At 38.5% G+C, this 20886-nt stretch overlaps 5 protein-coding genes and 1 non-coding gene across 6 annotated transcripts in view; 4 read left to right on the top strand and 2 right to left on the bottom strand.

Moving 5' to 3' along the window:
- LOC127739956 (putative transcription factor bHLH041) overlaps positions 1-1071 on the top strand; it is a 3466-nt gene extending 2395 nt beyond the window's left edge. The window contains exons 8-9 of the mRNA XM_052251405.1: positions 81-173; positions 1006-1071. Of these exons, the coding sequence (XP_052107365.1) occupies positions 81-173; positions 1006-1071 (159 nt within the window). The remainder of the gene's footprint in view (positions 1-80; positions 174-1005) is intronic.
- Positions 1072-2220: 1149 nt separating this feature from the next.
- LOC107496747 (DNA repair protein recA homolog 3, mitochondrial) lies at positions 2221-7007 on the bottom strand. The gene is made up of 8 exons (XM_016118080.3): positions 6622-7007; positions 6382-6436; positions 5635-5855; positions 5241-5328; positions 4411-4583; positions 3687-3833; positions 3215-3349; positions 2221-3016 (listed from the first exon to the last, which is right to left on the bottom strand). The coding sequence occupies exons 1-8, from the start codon at positions 6676-6678 to the stop codon at positions 2627-2629; spliced, it is 1266 nt and encodes a 421-aa protein (XP_015973566.1). The 5' UTR covers positions 6679-7007; the 3' UTR covers positions 2221-2626.
- A 1920-nt stretch (positions 7008-8927) lies between these two features.
- LOC107496767 (nucleosome assembly protein 1;3) lies at positions 8928-12058 on the top strand (the record flags this gene model as incomplete). Its single annotated transcript, XM_016118094.3, is given in 12 exon segments — positions 8928-9001; positions 9119-9162; positions 9312-9407; positions 9556-9648; positions 10054-10132; positions 10211-10272; positions 10461-10645; positions 10768-10945; positions 11125-11168; positions 11265-11463; positions 11591-11602; positions 11712-12058. Coding segments are annotated over 12 exon segments (1107 nt in total). The 3' UTR covers positions 11781-12058.
- Positions 9828-9980, top strand: LOC127742572 (small nucleolar RNA snoR2/U65). The gene has a single exon (XR_008003915.1). It is a non-coding gene; the product is annotated as a small nucleolar RNA snoR2/U65 (small nucleolar RNA).
- Positions 12059-13590: 1532 nt separating the features above from the next.
- LOC107458201 (protein FAR1-RELATED SEQUENCE 5-like) lies at positions 13591-15932 on the top strand. Its single transcript, XM_016076404.2, has 5 exons — positions 13591-14051; positions 14127-14255; positions 14338-14802; positions 14854-15724; positions 15786-15932. The coding sequence occupies exons 1-5, from the start codon at positions 13591-13593 to the stop codon at positions 15930-15932; spliced, it is 2073 nt and encodes a 690-aa protein (XP_015931890.2).
- A 1890-nt stretch (positions 15933-17822) lies between these two features.
- On the bottom strand, positions 17823-18373 carry LOC107458212 (B3 domain-containing transcription factor VRN1-like). Its single transcript, XM_016076414.1, has 3 exons — positions 18311-18373; positions 17959-18224; positions 17823-17880 (listed from the first exon to the last, which is right to left on the bottom strand). Exons 1-3 carry the CDS (start codon positions 18371-18373, stop codon positions 17823-17825), a joined length of 387 nt encoding a protein of 128 aa, XP_015931900.1.
- Positions 18374-20886: the final 2513 nt, after the last annotated feature.

The raw sequence follows: 20886 nt of genomic DNA, 5'->3' as shown, positions 1-20886 counted from the left end.
CTGTCAGAGGAGAAAGCTCGTCTCATCATCATCAATCGGATATTATGATTCGCATATTGGAATTCTTGAAAAGCCTTCAGAACCTCAGCTTCGTTTCCATGGCCGCAAATACTACTACTAATACACAAGGCACAACCATCACCCAAATCATCTTCAGAATAAGGATTCTTCAGGTATGTACCAAAATCACTTCATCACTGTTATGGAAATTTCTAAAATTATTAATTTTATGATTTTATGACAAAAAAATCTAAAATTAATATTATAACAATATATAATTAAATATATGTGTAAAATTATTTTGTTTAGACAGTAATTAATATCGTGATTTTAGCTAGGTCAGCTACATTATTAATATGTCCAGGACTGATGAATCTAAGTCTGCATTATCTCACATGTTGAAAAATGAAAATCATAGTAGCATCTAACAATTAGGTTTCAGAAAAGTAGCAGCTACTATATTATTCACATATTAAGTTGAAAGGAAGGAGCTCAGAAAGTGCAGTAACTAATTATGAAGGTGCTTTAGTTAGTATGCTATAGTTTGTTATTTGAGGTAGTAAGTTCAAAATAATAATTGAAGAATACTAAACCCTAAACCCTATTTAAAATGTAGACTAAAAATATATTGTTGCATTAATAGACTCAAGTAATTGGTAGCATTTGAATATTTTTCATAATAATATTTTTTTCAATTATACTAAATATATATCAAAATCAGTCGCACAAAGTCAGTCAGTATAAAATATATGTTAGAATACAAATATATATTGAAAATAAATTAAATCACATATAAATTTATGCACAAATAATTTGGTTACTAATTTTAGTAATTAATTTTGGTTGTTCGAATAGTATTTTTGTATATTTTTTGCCGCCAGCCATCAAACTAGAATAATATAATTTATTTTTTTTCTAACTTTAATTATGTACATTAATGAACTTAATTCTCTGTGAAAACCTTTAAGCAAAATTGTGAATGCATGTAACTTTTTATGGTTGCAGGGAAGTGAATGGGACGAGTCTGGCTTCGTGGAAGCAGTGAGAAGAGTTGTGTCTAACTTACCTTAATACGTAATTGACAGTTAATTATTTTGTAATATGGTGGTGAAGAATAAGAAATAAATTGTGATGCTTTAATAATTATTTCTGACATTTCGGTACAATTCAGAAAATATTATTATTATTATTATTATCGTATATACACTTAATTTTATAAGAAATTACATGAATAAAAATTATTTAATAATTCAAAATTTACCTTGATAAAAATGAAAAATAATATAATCAGATCTTGGGTCATAAAGTAACTTCAAATGAACAATAAGATTATACTTGCTCTTTTTTACATATACATGTTATAATAATCAAAATTCTTATAATTCATTTTACTTTCTTAGTTTCAGATAACTATTCGCACGAAAATATTTTTATATGAAATAATATTTAAAATATTAATATATATTATATTAAATCATCTAATAATTTTCAACTATTATTACATTAAAGCATCTTCATGCAAGAAATCATATTCATAAAATGCTTTGCTACCCTCACATTTGAAACTAGAAAGATTAAGCGTAACAAAGGATCATTCCCCATAAATTAAACCAGAAAGATAAATTGATAATGTAGTTTCCTTGCTTCGTTGTTGATTCATGAATTCTCTTTTTAGAAAATCCGCAGGGACCGGAGAGTTAGAGACAGTCAAACAACGACTTTGACTACCTTCAATAAATTCTTGTATGTTATCCCTTTCTTTAATTTCTTTGGTACATCAATAATAAAGCTTTAGATTGGACTTTTATTGAGGTAGTAAGCTACAAAACTCAAATCAAACAAAACTATTCCTAGAGCCAAAACTAGTAAAATTCACTGTTTTTGTGCAGACTTTAGTAGAGAGAAGATGACAACTCTATGGTCTTAGAGCATAGAAAAGGTTAGAGTCTTAAAAGGCATTAAACCATTGGAGGCGTTTTTTTGTCTTATTGATAGTTACAACTTCAAAGTTTGACCAAACAAAAAGAACGATTTTGGCTTTAGTTATACTAAGCAGAGGCTGAGGCTCTCTCCCTCTGAACACCGGAGACTAAATTGATTGATTAGTGATTACCAATGAAAATGACACATAAAGTGATTGATTACCACATTCTAATTGCAACCTTAACAATTTTGGTGCTGCTTTATGAAAATTCTGAATATCACATTTTAGCTTGAACATGCTGATGAAATACACACCTACCATTATACAAATTGCATGGTAAAATCCTTACAAGTGATTAGTGATGACTCAACTATTGAGAAATGAAGCCATTCCCATTGCTTCCTAACTGGTCATTCCTTTCCCTTTGTTACTTACATGTGCCATATGACTCAGCCTATATAGTATGACAACTACCCCAAAAAGGTTCAATTTACAAGGGAAATGTGCAAAACTTACAATGTTTGACCCCAAGTAAGAATGATGTGATCCCAAACCAACCAACAAGGATTTTAGGCATATACACCATTTTTATGAGCCTTGTTGATTTGAGTTGACCCTTTTTTGCTTCCGATTCATCAAGCTACATCATACATAAATCACATTGGTCGACATGGTTGCTCGAGTGCGCCATAATTCATAAGATCAAGCTTCGACAGCAGCTGAGGATTCTTCATCGGTAGACTCGAGTGTTGTTGTAATTTCTTCTTTGACATCACTAGTCACATCTGAATCTTGTACCTTTTCCACCTCAGTATCATCAAGAAGCTTCTCCCTGAGTTTCATTTGAAGTTCTTCAAATGCACTATGATTCTCGGCCAGGAAACTCTTAAAAGCATCCCTACCACGGAAATTCTTATCATTGAAGTAATACATAGCACCGGCCTTTAGGATGATTTTGTGTTTTACACTCAAGTCTATGATCTCACATTCTCTATTTATACCCTTGCCAAATTGAAGCTCAAACTCAGCAGTTTTAAATGGAGGGGCAAGCTTGTTCTTTACAACCTTGACAAGTACCTGGCTTCCCAAAATCTGTAAAAAAAAAAGCCAAAAAGACAAACATTCATAGCAGAAGATGTAATAATCCAAATCAATCTCAAGTCCCTCAGAACAGTGCTGATTCCAGCAAAACTGTGTTCACATATTTATCACGTAAGCATTATTTGAAAGTTCAAACTGCAATGTTTGAAAGTAGGAAGAATCACAGCAGAATAATCAATGGTTGATTACCTCTTCCCCTTTCTTCACAAATCCTATTCTTCTAATATTTAGCCGCACAGATGCATAGAATTTCAATGCATTGCCACCACAAGTAACTTCCTGGGGCCCACCGAATCCACCAAAAGTAGAAAGCTTTGACCTTACCTAGAGACACATACAAAGCAATTCCCATTAATGGAAGATATAAATCCCCTCAGTAACTTGAAGAAAGGTACACGTTTACCCCACAGAAAACACACTAAAAAAAAATACATTTTTTTCCTTTTTGTTTTTCATAGAATCGCCAATAAAATATGATAGTATATGGCAGAACATCCCTCAACATCATTTAAAAAAAACAGTTACAGACCAAGATCAAATTAGTAGATAGCAGAGTAACCCCCCAAAACAAGTTTTCTGTATTGGCTAAGTTGCTAAGGTTAAAATTAAAAATATTCACACAAGACTGATGACAGTGCAATTACTGGTTTTTAACTCATACCTGGTTTATAAAAATCAATATACATTGAGAAACTGACAAGGAGTGGCTTAATTTCCGAAGGGCCTGGCTCATCAACCTAGCCTGCATTGCCATGTGTGCATCCCCCATTTCACCATCAAGCTCCCCTTTAGGAACAAGAGCAGCCACCTGTGAATGTAAAGACAGAAATTTAGTAGACATATAGCCAAATAAAATGGAGGAAGTAAAAAGAAAGACATCAGAGGAACATTAAATTCACTCATTCTTTCACACTGTCAAGTCAGACGAGTAACTCAGTGAAAGATTTATAAGTACAAATTTCAAAATCTAAAATTTGGCCCTAGGTATGAGCTCAAAAGAGAATCCATTGGTGAACAGTTTCCAATTTTCTCCATCACAAATCTTTCCTCACTTATAACCAGCGCAGAAATGCTATATAATACAAGTAGCAGAATATATCTTTGAACATGAATAAAAACAGAATCGATCAAAAAATTTCTAGTGCTGATGAATCTTTTTATAAGAAGGCTATTTTGAGTTATTACCATAACTAAGCAAACTAAATGATAATACTGGCTAAAATCACATTCTATTGGTGAAAAATTTCTAGTTCTTATACTGATTTGGCAAATCCTATAATAGATAAGGACTTAAGTGCAGCCACTACTACTGATATAATCCTAGACAAGTTACAATGGGAACCAAGGAAAGTATTAATTAAATCAAAAGGGAGCTGCATACTTACACTGTCAACAACAATTACGTCAACTGAACCACTACGGATTAAGGTATCCACAAGACTAAGTGCTTGTTCACCACAATCTGGTTGTGAAAGCAACAAGTTCTCAGTATTCACACCAATGGATTCTGCAAGTGCCTTATCAAGAGCATGCTCAGCATCAACAAATACACAGTAGCCTGCATGAAATGAAGATATGAATGCAAGCATAAACTAACTACAAAATCCTTAACATATATTCCTTACAAATACATCATAGTAGTAAACAGACAGCCCTTCTTACTTATCTTCGGTATTATGATGTTATTTATTGTGGTAACTTCATTTTTATGATCAAAATAGCATAAATTGAGCCTGAAATGTTGATATAGCCCACCAAGATACTTGTAGTACAGATTTTAAATTATACACATTATACCTCTTACTTCTCTCTCTGCCAAAAGGATAAGAGAAGTGGAAAACAGAACACAACCTGTTCACAACTGGAAACTAGCTAGGTACTAGCAACTACAAATTGTTGCTGCAGTACAGAAACAGTGATTAATGAGGAAGTAGAGATATTTAACTAGTGATTTGCCACTTCCAAATCATAATTGAGTTACAAGACACTGACACTGGGATAGGTATTCGTTCAGTGTTACAACAGAGAAGAATACATCCACTGTATTATCACAATGTATACAGAAAAATCAAAGGGAGGGAGATTAAAGCAAATGCCTCTTGTGATTGACAATAACATATTGACAAGTTGACAACTATAGGGGTTATGGTCACATTACAACCAAAAACAATATAGACATTATCATCAGGGGCAAAAATTAGCATCTATAGATAACCTCCTTGCTTCTGTGCCTCTGAAATCACATGTAAAGCAAGAGTTGTTTTCCCCGAAGCCTCTGGACCATATATTTCCACAACACGTCCCTACAACAGTTATATATAACAATCAGCTTACAACTATCAACCAGTGAAACAATGAACCATGAACTAAGAGACAGAATTCTTCTTTATTTATCTCTTATCATATCAGATGAAATTGTGGAAGCATAATTGTCATGCAGTTGCCAAATTAACACAGCAAATTAAACGTGGAAGGAAAATCAGAAGTCAGAGCAAAGCAGAAAATCTTTTCACCAACGACCAGCTAGATTAATTTATAAAAAGGGTTCAATGTTTGCTAACGCAGAATAAATTAGCAAGAAACTTTGTTATACAAGGATTTAAAGATACCTTTGGAAGTCCACCAATTCCCAGTGCTATATCAAGAGCAAAAGAACCACTTGAGACTACAGGTACATGTCTTGGTGAGACAGAGCGGCCAAGCCACATGATAGATCCCTTTCCAAATGAAGAAGTGATCTGATCTAGAGCTTGCTGAAGGGCCAACTCTTTCTTAGACATGCTCTCTTCACCAGAGTCACTACTTCCATCAGATTTAGAGCGCCTTCTACCTTCATATGAGTGAAATGGAACATTTCATCAACTTCAAAATCAGTAAAAAAAGATGGCAGGTAAATGTTGCAGGAAGAAGAAAGCAACGGCTACTAGCACATTTTGGTTTTGGTTAGGTTCAACACATAAAAAAAATCAGCTCAGATGTCCATATTAAAAAGAACCCATAACCATGGAAATATGTAACCCTGCAACATGCTTATTCCAGTTTATAAAATATCACTTTGAGGACTCACCAAAAGCAACCCAAAATCCCCCAAGTTCAACTGCACCAACTAAGACAAACCCCTTTTCACGATATAGTCTCCTTTTAACATAAGTTACAACAGGAACAACAAAATTTGAGACTTGTTTTTAACACTTCCCATAAAAGACATTTATGACTAGAACTTTCAAAAGCATATGATCATAAGTCCTTCATGCACAGAATATGAACTAATTCTGCCAAATCATTATTTGTCAAAGTCGTGTGCTGCTGCAGATAAAGGGGATAGAAGAAAGCAATGGAGTTTCAAAAGTTTGAACCTTTAGACGAAAAGCTTAGAGCCTGAGAAGTGCCCAATACTCCTAGTTTAAACCCCTGCAAACAAAACCAAGCCATCACAGATTATGCAACATAACGAACATGAGGAAAAAAAATTATAAAGCGCAGTTCAAATCAGCTGGAGAATGCAAAAAGGAACTATGACATATCTTGAACAAGAAAAAAAATTGAAAATTTAAATAACCGATCACAGTGGAAAAAGCATAACAAAGTATGGGAACCTGAGGGAGGAACAGAGTGCGCTTGATGATGGAAGCGTTGCGAAGCATCCTCGCCATGGAAGAAGCTATCTGTCTCTGAGCGAGGGTTCAGACTTGGAAGTTGGCTAGCACCCCTTTATGCCCAAATAGCAAAAGAAAGTAACTTTGGATAGTTGAATCAGTGCACGAAATGAACGAGCTAGCTTAGTGATTCTGATTCACACCATTTTGCAATAGCAGGGTTTATGTTGTTCAATATTTTTCAAAAATGGAATTTAATGAATTTTAGGGTTTTTAACGGAATGGACGTTTTGATTTCCCTCCCTTTTCAATTCCTACACCACCTCACAAGTCACAGCAGTGGTAGAGCTCAGTCAACAGTCAAGTACTGTAAAGTGTAAACCACTGCAGGGTTCAACTCTTAAGGGGGAGCATTGTATTTGTAGCTAGCTGCATCTTTTTTTCCTTTTTTTTATTCTCACAACAATTGTCATTGGGCCGGGCCCAATCCATTTCCCGTTTCGAATGGGCTAATGACAATACTTAGGATCGGGGTTGTTCAATCTACCCACAAAAAAAAAAACTATTTGTTATAATTTGAATGGCCATGTCTAATTGTCTATGGATCCACAATTTTTTTTTCTCCATTCAAAGATAAAATGTGATTCTTTATTATTAATTTTATAAATAAAACTAAGAAAACAAAAAAATATTAAAGAATTATAGATTATATTTTACTTATTTAATTGATAACAAAAATTAAAAAAAATTATTCTCTATATAATTTTATCAATTTTAAAGATATAATTAGTGCAATTAAAATTTTAGGTATAATTTTAATTTATGACAGTAATTTTAGGAACCACTTTAAAAATTTACTCATTTTTTGCCTTCTTTACATATTAAATAGAATAGTAGAGGGTGCAATAGTTGTTTTTCTTTATTGATGGACATATATCCTCATAGAATAAGGTTAAGATGATCGATTCAAAATAATAGTTGAGGTGCATTGGTAGAATTTGTGTAATAAACTAATAATTTGTTTGTAGGTGGTTGTTATGACTTATGAATCTATTTTTTATATTTAGAAGTTTTGTAGAGGGTTCAATTCTTCTTGTTTGCTAAGAGAATAAAGAATGTGGAAGATAATTAGCTAGAAATTAAAAATAAAACTCTTAATTTGTTTTTGACTTTAAATATTTTAATTTTTTTTTGAATGAAAATTTTATTTATTTTAAAGTGAATATTTATATATAGTTATCTTTATGTGAAGTTAATAGTCAAGAGTTGTTAGATGATAATTTAGTCAAATTTATTAAATTATTTAATAATTTTTAACTATCAACTTCGTATGAAAATAATTATTGATAAATTTTTATTTTTTATCTTATTTTAAACCATGTCTAAATGAGTTAAACACCATTTAGTGTTGCTAGATATTAAACTCCAAATGAATGATCTAAATGAGTTAACCACTTAATCCTATTTAGCGCCTAAATGTCGAATATAAAATGAATTAGTGACTATAGTCAGTATAGGTAATTTAATAGTGAAGTTACCACAGACGTCACAATTTTAATAGTTTACATTTTTAATAAAACATGTTAATTATTTAATAATAATAGTAGATACTACTACTACACTAATTACATACACGTTCATGATTCCTAAATTCAATTGTATGTGTTCTAAATTTTTAATGTATGGTTAATTTAGCTGGTCACGGTATTCTTTAACTTAATAGGTTAGTGACTGATTCATCGTAGATTTGAGTTCTATTTAAGAGTTTATTGTTAGTTAATAAATTGCTGTATATATAAGGTGAGATTTGAATCATAGACACTTGCTTAAGCAGACGAGTGAACTGACCACTCGATTAATCTAAGTTAGTTAATTGTTTTAAATTAATTAAATAATAAATACTTTTTTTGTCTGAATAATAAATACTGGTTAGGTAATATTTTTTTCCTGGGACTGGGCCATACACGAAGAGGCTTTGTGAAGCAGGCTAAGCTGGTTGGGCCCCCATAAAAGCTTGTCAAGAAAGGAATGTCCACGGAAACCTAATACACTTTTATGAATTTTACAAATAACAATAATAATTAATTTAAACTAATAAATAAAATTAAGAGAAGAAAAAAAGAAGGAAGCCCTAGTAGGCAATAAATAGAGGAGGCGTAAGAGGGTTTAGAAAATTGAGAGGAAGAGGATTCATTCGAGGGTGGCCACGTTATTTAGCGACCCTGAAACCCATCCCCCTTTTTTCTCCGTTCCCCTTCTACTCTAGGGTTTTTGGTTTTACCTCCTCCTTCTTCTTTTCTTATTCACTTCTTCTTCTTCTTCTTCTTCGTCACAATGAGCAACGACAAAGATGCCTTCAACGTTTCGGATCTCACTACTGGTACACAACCTTATCTTCACTCGTCGTTTCTTATTTTCGTTTCAATTCTCCGATTCTATTGATTTTTCTTCTGTCTTTGTTTTTCTGACTCGCTTCTGCTTTCATTTCGTGCTCAAGCTCTCATCCAAGAGAACAGAGCCGACCTTGTTAACGCTCTCAAGGTATATCTATATAACTGCATGCTAATTGGACTTGCTTTGGACTTGAGTCTTAACATTTGGATTTAGCTTCCTTAATTAGGTTACCAACTTTTGGTGGAATCATGTGATTTTTAGTAATTTAATCTTTTGCTCATTTTTTGTGTGTGCAGAACAAGATACAGAGTCTCGCGGGGCAGCACTCCGATGTTCTAGAATCTCTGACACCTAGTGTGCGGAAGAGGGTTGAGGTCCTCAGAGAGATCCAGGTAAACGCCATTGCTTCCTGAAGGTTTTTCACTGCTGTATTACTAGCTTACATGGGATTTTCAGATTTCTTCTTCATATGTGTTCATTGTTTAACTTGGTGTTATTATTAGTATTGTTGAGTACTTGTGTTACTTGGACTTTTTGCAGGGTCAACATGATGAGCTAGAGGCAAAATTTTTTGAGGAGAGGGCAGCTCTTGAGGCCAAGTACCAAAAAATGTATCAGCCATTGTATACAAAGGTACCCTAAGTAATCTGTTGTTGTAGACTGTAGAGAGTGAAGTTGCATATGGTTTTGCATACTGTGTCTGTTTTGTATACTTTGTGAAACTTAATTCTTTCATCTGCAATATTAGAATTCAAACATCATGGTTTTGAATTTTATTGCAATGATGGATGTTCAGTATATCTTTATCTCCGGGTCCAATGCCACGTTGCTGGTTGCTACAAGCTATGACCAATGATGCTATGATTGGACCAAGAGCAAGAATGTTCATTTGTTTCACATCTTGATAGGAACCTGCGGATCTTATTACACTGTGATCTGCGGAGCCGTTTTATGTGATTACATTCTATTTTATGTAATCCTTTTACCGGAAAAAGGGAAAAAAATATGTATCCCTCAACCATTTCTTAATGGATGCAGCGCTTTGAGATAGTTAATGGTGTTACTGAAGTTGAAGGAATAGCAGAGGAGAAAACTGCAGATGCTGAAGAGGATGAAGGTACTAATTACAAGATCACACCTTTTCTTTAAATAGCATTTCAATTCATTCACTGATCATTTTGATTTGGTTTTGTAGAAAAAGGAGTACCTGCTTTTTGGCTCAATGCAATGAAAAACAATGAAGTGTTAGCTGAAGAGGTTAGTTGGTTCTATTCAATAGTAACTCATTTTTTTTTCTTTTAAATGTTTATTTTATGTCTTGCAACCAAGTCTCAGTGTTAGTTGAAGAGGTTAGTTGGTTCTGTTCAATAGCAACTCCTTTTTTCTTTTAAATGTTTATTTTTATGTCTTGGAACCAAGTCTAATTTTAAGTCTTTGTGAAATAGATTTCAGAGCGTGATGAAGGTGCTCTCAAGTTTCTCAAAGATATCAAGTGGAGCAGGATAGACAACCCAAAAGGATTCAAGCTCGAGTTTTATTTCGATACTAATCCTTATTTCACAAACACTGTTTTGACAAAAACATATCACATGATTGATGAGGATGAGCCAATATTGGAAAAAGCAATTGGGTTAGCTATTTTTTTCCCTTTTCCACTTTATTGCAATTGCACTATTAGCTATCCACAACTTTATTGTGTCACAACGGGTTGGCTTTTTCTTAAATAAATTTGGTGGTTACTTTTTCCTGTAGGACTGAAATTCAATGGCACCCAGGGAAATGCTTGACGCAGAAGATTCTTAAGAAAAAGCCCAAGAAGGGTTCAAAGAACGCAAAACCTATTACAAAGACTGAAAACTGTGAAAGTTTCTTCAATTTCTTCAATCCACCACAAGTTCCTGAAGATGATGAAGATATTGATGAAGATATGGTAAATCTTTTATTTTATTTTATTTTATTTTTTACAGTAATTTGTTATGGAAGTCTTTAGTTTAAATCTTTAAGAGGAACACAAGCAGAAGTAAAAATCTGTAAATTTGAAAACCTGCTGTTAAGCTGGTAGATATGACCAGATTATTTGCCAGAGCTAATTAATGTTCTCTTTAACAGGCCGAGGAACTTCAGAATCAGATGGAACAAGACTATGACATTGGGTGAGCTTAATTGTTTCCTTCCATTCCCTCTGATATTTTTCAATATTGTTTTCTGAATCCAGGATTGATGAATTCTCTCATATCACACTTGTTCAGGTCAACAATAAGGGATAAGATTATACCTCATGCCGTGTCATGGTTTACTGGTGAGGCCATTCAAGGCGAGGAGTTTGGAGACCTGGAAGATGATGATGAAGACGACATTGAGGAGGATGATGAAGAGGATGATGATGATGAGGAAGATGAGGATGAGGATGATGAGGATGAGGATGAAGAAACCAAGACCAAAAAGAAGGTACTTCATGTTAATTGTTTGAAATGCTGAAACACTTCTATTTATTTAGTTAGTTTTGTACTAAAGTATTTTATTTCTTGCCATCACCTCCACTGTGGCGATGATTTTGTTTGGAATGTCATTTCAGCCATCACATAAGGTAAGATAGTCAATTTTGTAATCTAAATTATAAATGAAATAGGGCTTGATGCTGAGGCCCATAAGTTTCTTCTTTCTAACTCGTTTCAACTTTGGCTGGAAATTTTCAGAAGGGTGGAAGAGCACCGGCTGGTGAAGGTCAACAGGGTGAGCGACCTCCAGAGTGCAAGCAGCAGTAGAAGTTTATCTATTATGATTTATGCAGTAGCTGAAAGCTTTCTTGTTGGAGAATGTCTGTTGAAATAGTGGGGTTCATGCGGTTTTGTTTTATGATGCTTAATTCATTTTTCTCTTTTAAGGTCTTGGTAGTTTGAATTGTTGGTCTCCATTCTCCTATTTTCCCTATACGTTTTGGAGAGAATGTTGTTATATAGTGTTAGTATGCTATGATTGTTATTGCTGGACTTTGTATTTGTGTCTCGTATACTTCAAATATATAGTGGGAGTTTGTGGTTTACTTGTTGCTGTTGATTGTAAGCCATTCAAGGATGTTCGCGGTTTTGTTCAGTTTGTCAATTGATTTTTGAATACCCCAATTGCTAAGACAAAACACAACTTCTACCCCACCAACCATATTAAGAGAATTTGTTGTAGTGTAGCTGTCTTTTCGAAGGGGTGAGCGGTGACAAAAAGTTATTGGAGTTCGTATATCGTATCGTATATAATGGAAATGGAACATTTAATAATGGCATAGCATCATCATCATGATGTTCGGAAATACTAAAGTAACATTTGACCACCCATCATGATGTTCGTATATCACTTGAAAAGATGTATACTTAGAATTTGGATTTTTTAAATTTTTAAATTTTATTTTAAAAGATAAAGGGTGATTTTTTACTATTGAATACTTTTTTTATATTTAGTTTTTGTTTCATTTATAAAATAAATGATGAGAGATTATATTTTATTTTTTAAAATGAAGTTTAAAATTTAGAAGATTTAAATCCGTACAGGTAAATATTGAAAGAATCAAGTAATGTAGCAAGTTCATGTAAGATGTATGAAGTCACGAAGGAATTGGCAATGAAGAGAAGACAGGCACGGATTCGGTACGCGGTTATACATAGCGCACCGAAGTGCCATTTACTTGTTTGGCGCACCGGTAAGATGTATGAAGTCACGAAGGAATTGGCAATGAAGAGAAGACAGGCACGGATTCGGTACGCGGTTATACATAGCGCACCGAAGTGCCATTTACTTGTTTGGCGCACCGGTCAGTCGAAGTCGAAGGAGGTAAGAATAAAAATGCAATTTTTTGGTGGGTTTTTTTTCGCAATTTTGTATAAGTTAGAGGCGTACTTTTATAATTTTTAAAATGAATACATTTAACTTAATGGTCAGAATTAGTTGGACAATCAGCATTTGGCTAACAACTATTACTGTCGCTAAGTTCCTCCTCCAGCTCAGGTTCTCTTCCTCCCCTTCCCCTCCCCTTTTCCATCCGTCGCAGTCGCACCCTCTTCCTCTTCTTCCTTTCTGTCCCAATCGCATCGTCTCTTCTTATCTCCACCACCGACAACGACTGAAAACCTCCAGGCTGAGCTAACTTCTTCTCCCACCCCCACTCAGTATTCGGCAGCTGATGGCTCCGCCGGCTCCATCAATGGAAAGAAGGTACCCGTTGTACTATCACCCTTCACTTGATTTACAAATATCCCCATTTTTCTTCGTTATAGGACTGCAGTTGTTTTTGGAGGAAATTCCCCAATTTTGCGTGTTTCGGTAAATTACCGCATTGTTGCTGTTTGGCACAGGGTTGCCGAGGATGAAGATACCACTGGGGGCGTGCGCGTCGCCGATGAAGCAGAAATGTCCGACGGAGCAGACCACGGAGTTGGATCGGTTGAGGGCGAACGCTCTGCAGGGATGGAGTCGGACGAGAACGACTTTCAGGAAGATGATACAGAACACGACCATCATGCAGAGGCCGATGTCGACAATGAGGATGCGGTTGAATTGGAAAACAGTTTGGACGGCGCCGGATGAATGTCTGAGAATTATGCAGAAGATGAGTTTTACGCCGTTGATTCCGGCGAGTCCATAGGTTGGATTGATTTTTTGAACTTGAGCGCGGAGGATGTTCTCCGGTTTAATTTCGCAGATGTTGACATTGCATTTGAGTTCTACCAGCAATATGCAAAGCACCATGGCTTCGGCGCGAGACGTTCCAGAAGCGAAAAACGTGGCGAAGTAAGGATACGGCAGGAGTTCGTGTGCCACCGACAAGGGTTCCGATCCCCGAAGTTCTACTCGATGCCTAACCGGCAAAAGAGTCCGAGGGCCGAGACACGGTGTGGATGCTCTGCAAGGATGCTACTTCACATGGACGATGAATCAGGACGTTGGCACGTTGCGTTCTTTTCAGACGCGCATAACCACCACGTTCTTGAGTTGCGATTTTCTTCCATGCTCCCGGGCCATCGGAGGATGAGCGAAGCGGACATCAAGTAGATGAACGACATGCGTAAAGGGGGCATTGGCGTCTCCCGAATCCACGGTTTTATGGCGAGCCTGGCCGGCAGGTATCATAATGTCCCGTACACAACAAGGGACATGCACAATGTAAATGCGAAGCAACGAAGGGAGGGTGGCCTAGATGCGGAATCGTGCCTAAGGTATCTCCGAGAGTGCAAGGCAAATGATCCAGCACTGTACTACAAGGAAGTTGTTGACGGTGAGGGTGTGTTGCAACACTTGTTTTGGTGTGACGGCACCAGCCAAATTGATTACCAGGTGTTTGGAGACGTGGTTGCATTTGATGCAACGTACAAGAAAAACAGTTGTCTTTGCCGCTGCACTGGTGGCAGACGAGAAAGAAGAGACCTATGTCTGGCTGCTTCAGCAGTTGCAAACTTCAATGAAAGGGAAGGCTCCCGTGTCCATAATAACCGACGGTGACAGGAAAATGAAGTCTGCGATCGAGCAAGTTTTTCCAGAGGCTCACCATCGACTCTGCGCTTGGCATCTATTCCGAAACGCCACGAGCAACATTGGAAAGCCCAAATTCACCAGGATGTTTAGGGATTGCATGCTCGGTGACTATGAGGTCCGAACATTTCAGAAAAAGTGGTTTGAGATGGTTGAGAAATTTGGCGTGGCCGATAAAAGATGGGTACAGGACATGTATGAGAGAAGGCACAGTTGGGCCACAGCACACATACGGGGAAAGTTCTTTGCCGGATTTCGAACAACATCAAGGTGCGAGGGCTTGCACGCTGTGATATCACGGTATGTTAAGTCTTGATACAGCTACACTGAGTTTTTACGTCATTTCCATCGATGCTTGATGTTCGTGCGCGCAAAGGAGGTGGAGGCTGATTTCGAGTGTGCAAAGGGTGACCCTGTTATGACCACCAACCTGAAACAGCTGGAGCGGAGTGCAGCCGACAACTACACTCGTGCGATATTCTATTTGTTTGTTCCCATTCTTGACAGGGCCTGTGCAATGAGGGTGGTTGACTCTGAAGACAACGGTTCCTATTTTATTCACACCGTCTCTCGATACGACACTCCGGGGAAGGAGTGGCATGTTGTTGCAACGTCTGATACGAGGGAGGTCCGATGCACGTGCATGAGAATGGAATGTTTCGAGGTCCCCTGCGAACATATAATTGCGGTGCTTGTTCTTAACAATGTTCATGAGATCCCGAGGTCTCTGATATTACCGAGATGGACCAAGGATGCAAAACTTGTGGCGGTGCAGTCGATGGGCGTGATTTGGGATTCTGTACAACTGACGCAACACTGGTGCCTAATGGATTGGTACCGGAAAGTGTGCAAGATTGCATGTCACAGCACCGAAAAGTTCCAGTTTGCAAGAGACATTGCCGTGCTGATGCTGAAGCATTTCGAGAACGAAGATGCAGGGAACACCAGTTTTCCACACGAGGGCCACCTACTGAGGGTGGCAGACCCCCGACGCAGAATCCACCCAGGCGCAATACAAAGGGTAACGGTGCTCATGGTGGAAAGAAGACCCAGCGATGTCGTTTGTGCCGGGAGGTGGGACACAACAGGACGACGTGTCTGGAGCGTCGCACAATGGAACCATCCAGCGCAATTGCAGAAGACATGGATTCGATGGACACTGACATGGTGGGTTGGTCGCTCTATAGACGATGTAGTTAAGTTTTCTGCTCTGTTAAATGGATCTAATCATTTGTTTTTTACATTGGTGTCAGGTCTATGATAACCTATCCGGCGATCTGTATGCGACCGTGGAGATTCCTTCATTCCAATGCTCCGATAGTGACACGCAGGCTGGGTTTGCTAACAGCGACTTCGCTGGGACCAACACGTCCGGGCCAGTCATGTCTCTCGCCGATTGAGCAAAGAGGGCCTACAGTCGTCACCACCGTGTGTTGCAACGGCGGGTTGGTCGAACCCTTTCACGTTCCCCGGTAGGTTGTAGCCGCACACCGAATGTTGTCTGCATTTCAAATAGCTACAGAACCATCTACATGTCGTCCACGTTAAAACATGTTGCCTTTCCTTGGTATGTGGATGTGCTATAGATATCACCGTTTTTAATCGGGATTCAAGATGTGTAGGCGTGAAGTGGTGTCATGCGAATAGCTGCAAATCGACTGTCAAACCTGATGTATTATTATTCGGTCGTTGTCCACCCTTTTGTTGAACCGGACATGGTAGTTAGGGGCATGTTTACAGCGATTCTATGTTTAGTGGATATTTTGTATGTATGGTAAGTGGATATTTTGTATGTAGTTAGTAGTAACGTTCAGTGGATATTCAGATGCACGTCTCATAAAAAAACTCGTTGAAAAATGCATGTGGTTCAATCGCGATTTTGAAATTCTTTGTAAGGGATCATTGCTTCTGGATGTAATTTAAAACACACGCTTAAAACACCTGAAGTGATGAGTAAAATGCACTAGATGAAGCACGGCAACAACTTCGAATCAATAAACAACCACTACTAATTAGCATTTTGCGGGTATTAACAAATCAGTGTGAAGTTTCAAAATTCAAAATGCAAAGCTACAAAATGTAGGTGAAGTGAATCGGATTACATTCAAGCTTGACAGCTTAAGTTTACATTCAAACTTCACAGGCACTAATTGACATACATTTCAAATATTGGGAGATCAGTCCATTTGCAATGCTACGTGCACGTTAACAATAGAAACGATTATCGTGTTTATCATCCAAAGCATAAGCTAATGACGGCAAGGTAGAATTATATTCCTGGTAATAACATATAGATTAAAGATACAGATGTATGGACATGCAGCTTGCACCACCGTACTTGACAAAATGAGGCAAGAAAACACCATTGACCGAGTTACTTGGATGGGGTTGGGGGGCGATGGCTGGGGGTTTAGGAGACAGGAGTTCTCAATATATATGCAGCCGGTATTCTTGCGGCGCCAGCCGTTCAAAGACACACACATGGCCGTGTCTTAGTTGGCATGCAGTTGCTAAGGCAGACCAGCCCATTCCAAAACATCCGTTCGTCCTCCTGACATAGTGCGTATACCGAACGGTCCACGCGCCCCTCTCATTGGTAATCGAAATTGGGCTATCCTCGCATACTCCCGGCAGAGGGGGGACATTCGGCTGGAAGCGAAGACAAATTTTTTAGGGTGAGATCAATAAAATAGTTGACTAGAACAATAGGATAGGAAATAGTTGCCTTTAAAAACAATTGTCGGCACACTTACGAGAAAACGGTTTGCCAGGCGGTGCAGGATTGGACTTACATAGAACGGATTGGACGATCTGAATCCATCGGCTATGTGCCTTGACTTGAGGGCTGACAGATAGGTTATACAAGTGCAGTCCATCCCCGAGCCGGCATGGGCCAAGTAGTTGATTTCCATTGTATGACCGTTAAAGAACATGACGTACATTGTGTTTTGAACGACGTGATAATGGAACAGCACAAGCCACTGATCCCTTAGGCGATAGCGTTCCCGGACAACGTTCCATCCTCCATGAAGCACGATCCTCCCATTAGGTTCCATATTCCAGCCCACGCGATGACGATGTCCTGTAGGCGTTGTTAGGGTCAGTGGTCGTGGTAGGGACCGGCATATTCCCGGGAGAACCGCAGCGGGAGCATCTGTAGTGGATGGTGGAAAAAAAAGGGGTTACAATGTGTCACACATGGATGGATTGATGATTGCAGGTGGTAAATGAATTGAAATTGGGTTCTATACCAGTTTATCAGGGTCGTTCATCGGGATTATCGCGAAGAACTAGACTGTATAGTTGCCATGTGCGGGTATTGCTGGAAGACTTCCGTTTCGCAAGTTTCTGGTAGAACGTAAAAGAGCATAAAACAAACGACTTAGCCGAGTGCATACAAAAAACCCACTATAATGATCTTGTTACCTTCCGTAGTTGATCTCGCAGTATCTTGTGTCGTGGATGGCCACATAGAAAAACTTCGGTTGGTGATACGATAGTAGCATTGAGTCACCGATTCGAAGGTGGTAGTGTTCGTAAAAGGCTCGCCAGCCTCCGGTGAATACGATTTGATGCGGATGCCCCTCCTCCACAACCCACGAGATGCTCCACGACTGACCATTTGTGGTGATTACCTCGACGGGGTTGCTCATGTTATCCCGTACAACGTTGGAGAAGGCCACCGGTAATCTCTACAGGAGTAAGAAATCGATATTGATGTGGGCTTGCATGCGAGCCTTGGGGTTATGTGAGTAGAACAGAAAAAGTGAAAACTTACAATTTGATTCTCCATGTTGGGGATTATGAATCTGAAGAAGCGACAATCAGCGAGCGGCGGCATCGTGATACCTCGTCTGCGATTTCTTTGATGGTTTTGGGTTCTTTACTGCCGGAAGCTTTTGAGTATCCAACAATGGCTTCCCTTCTTCGAAAAGTATGCGATTTTTATTTTTTGGGTGACGTACAAACGTACGCGCGTTAAATAGGCGAAACAACTCCCGCCGTTTTAAGTTTTTTTTTAATAAATAACCCTTAAACCTGATTAGATTGGACATTAATGGGGCATTAATATAGGTTCAGTTACCAATGGCAATTACCGGATTTCAAAAAAAAAATCGATAACCACCGAATGAGCACAGGATTTAAATTTAGCCCTAATCTAGTGTTATCATTCATTCCATTGCGTGGGTCAGTGAGTAATGACTTCGTATTGTCAGCCTTGACTTGGCGATGGATGGATGGATTGATGTATTCGAACGAAGTAGGTAAGTTGTTCACAATTATTCTTTTTTTTTTTGTATATTTACCGTTTTTAATTTTTTTCCTTGAAAAAAAAACTCTTTTTTTTAATTGTTTGCTCATGCTGGAAGATAACATTTTCTTTTGTATTGGTGTTGGTCCAGAGAAACCGAGTCGACTCAAAACCCAGAACCCGTACTCGTCCAATGACCCAACATCAAATAACATAAAGGGGCCCAACATAAATATACAATAAAAGTAATAAGAAATATGGTCCATGATATAATCAGTCCACGAAGGCTGTCCGTCCATTGCAGAATGCCCAACAATGTCACATAACATAACCGTTATCAATGCATCCAACAACCAAAAAAATTACAGTGCATGACTAAACAAAAAAAAAAACGTTCTATTCTGCCCCTTCAGACGTATCTTAGTCACGGTTCCCCGTCTTGGCAGCCGACTTAGCAAGCAATGCACCACTTTCCTCGTTGCATCTTCCCGTTAGCAGTGCAATTGCCATTTTTATCCTGATCTTCTCTTCGTCCAGCTGCAATGGTCAATACGGCGTTTATTAGAGACACACAGTGCAATTGCATTTTAGCCGTATGCATGCATTAACTTACAATTGGCAACACCGCGTACGTGAACCTCCGTCCCATTGCCATCCACTGCATGACCCAAATGCCAGAGTCTGTACTGCTGCTGTTTTTTGGCACTCCCGGTGCAGACATGATTTCCATACTGGCAAACTCGGGAGCGCCCTTAGAGCGTAAGTTTTTATACCCGTCAGTTGCAACAATTCCATCCAGCGCAATCAGCTGGCACATATTCACCAACATAAAATAGATTAACGTATTCAGATAGGACGATGATCTTACTTATGTGCGTCGCCTACCATGCATTGTATGACACGTCTCGTTGCCTTTGATTCTTTAGTCGCATTCGTGTCAAATTGATAGACCTGCTTGTCCGACAGGTCAACCACGGCCAAGAACCAGTGCTTGTCATAGTCTTCTTCTAGTGCTGGCATATAGACCTGCGATCGATAGAAAAAGCTGAAAACCAGAAGAGAGTCAAAATTCAGTCTGACCATGATCAGAACTTGCGTACAAGAATCTTATTGGTCGGTAGCTTACAATGCGCAGGTCTTCCGTCGGGTGCATGTGGTCTTCCCCGTATCGCTGCGCCAAAATTTCAGGGTGGACGCCCTCCATTACATCGGACTGGTTACTCAGGGAGTATTCAGAGGTTGAAACATGTCAACCGTGCATGTCAACGGTACAAGGTTCGTGTTAAAATAGAGATCGTTAAATCATAGTTATGCATTAAAATAAACTACGGAAGTTTATTTTGGCCGTACCACAAAATTTGGAAGCAAGCACCACACGGATCGAGGGTGATCTCCATCGGTTTCTCCCTCCGATGTAACCATGATCGTGATCATCTCCATTATCTGCAAGTCATATTCGACAAAAAAAATCAGACTTCGCATGGAAATAATAAACCCGGGTCAGCGGAAATAAATCCATTTATTCGAAGAGGGTACGATCGATTGCTACGTGCCTTCGAGGTTGGTTGCCGTCCGTCTAACAGGCATCCCATGTCAGAACGAGTTGCATGTTGCGACCCGATGCATACAACGATCTCCCTGCGGTCAACAAATGGAAGATGTTACACCCGCTAGGGCAATTTAACTGCCTTCCGGCACTAATGATGCCGCACGGCATATTCAGTCGTTGATGTTCAGATAGAATACTCACGTTGGGTCCGAATCATGGTCGTAGACGTAGTTACAGATGTCCATCGCGTGCTGAGAGATGAGCCATGCGTTGGTGGTGTTTGTTCCCTTCTTGGTCAGGTTTGAGAGGGGTCGTCGCGGAATATTCTTATAGGTGTCGGCTGTCCGTCCGTGGCTGCTTTCAGGCTTCGATGAGCTCTCGTCGGATGACGTCATTGTGTTAAAGAGAAAAATGCCTTTTCTGTTTTGCGTTGGCTGCAGTCCAGTGCGTCCTGTCGGGTTGTCTGCATTGTTGCTCCGTTCGGGCGATATAGTCCCTCGGTTACCCCCGTATACCTTTTCCTTGAATCGATTGAAGAAGTTTGTAGCCATGC

This window comes from Arachis duranensis, chromosome 1 (assembly GCF_000817695.3).
Source record: "Arachis duranensis cultivar V14167 chromosome 1, aradu.V14167.gnm2.J7QH, whole genome shotgun sequence".
Taxonomy (NCBI): Eukaryota; Viridiplantae; Streptophyta; class Magnoliopsida; order Fabales; family Fabaceae; genus Arachis; species Arachis duranensis.
The sequence above is the reverse complement of the archived record's forward strand: the minus strand, read 5'-3'. Positions and strand labels throughout refer to the sequence as shown.

What these genes read in the sequence shown, in the direction of transcription:
- LOC107458212 (XM_016076414.1), bottom strand. Translation starts at nt 18,373, where the DNA reads ATGCCGCCGCTCGCTGATTGTCGCTTCTTCAGATTCATAATCCCCAAC. An exon ending in CCAACATGGAGAATCAAATT is followed by an intron (nt 18,225 to 18,310) that starts GTAAGTTTTCAC and finishes TTACTCCTGTAG; the next exon opens with AGATTACCGGTGGCCTTCTC. An exon ending in TGCGAGATCAACTACGGAAG is followed by an intron (nt 17,881 to 17,958) that starts GTAACAAGATCA and finishes ACGTTCTACCAG; the next exon opens with AAACTTGCGAAACGGAAGTC.
- LOC107496747 (XM_016118080.3), bottom strand. Translation starts at nt 6,678, where the DNA reads ATGGCGAGGATGCTTCGCAACGCTTCCATCATCAAGCGCACTCTGTTC. An exon ending in GCACTCTGTTCCTCCCTCAG is followed by an intron (nt 6,437 to 6,621) that starts GTTCCCATACTT and finishes TTTTGTTTGCAG; the next exon opens with GGGTTTAAACTAGGAGTATT. An exon ending in GAATTGGTGGACTTCCAAAG is followed by an intron (nt 5,329 to 5,634) that starts GTATCTTTAAAT and finishes TAACTGTTGTAG; the next exon opens with GGACGTGTTGTGGAAATATA.
- LOC107458201 (XM_016076404.2), top strand. Translation starts at nt 13,591, where the DNA reads ATGTCTGAGAATTATGCAGAAGATGAGTTTTACGCCGTTGATTCCGGC. An exon ending in ATGAGCGAAGCGGACATCAA is followed by an intron (nt 14,052 to 14,126) that starts GTAGATGAACGA and finishes CCTGGCCGGCAG; the next exon opens with GTATCATAATGTCCCGTACA. An exon ending in TTGGTCGCTCTATAGACGAT is followed by an intron (nt 15,725 to 15,785) that starts GTAGTTAAGTTT and finishes CATTGGTGTCAG; the next exon opens with GTCTATGATAACCTATCCGG.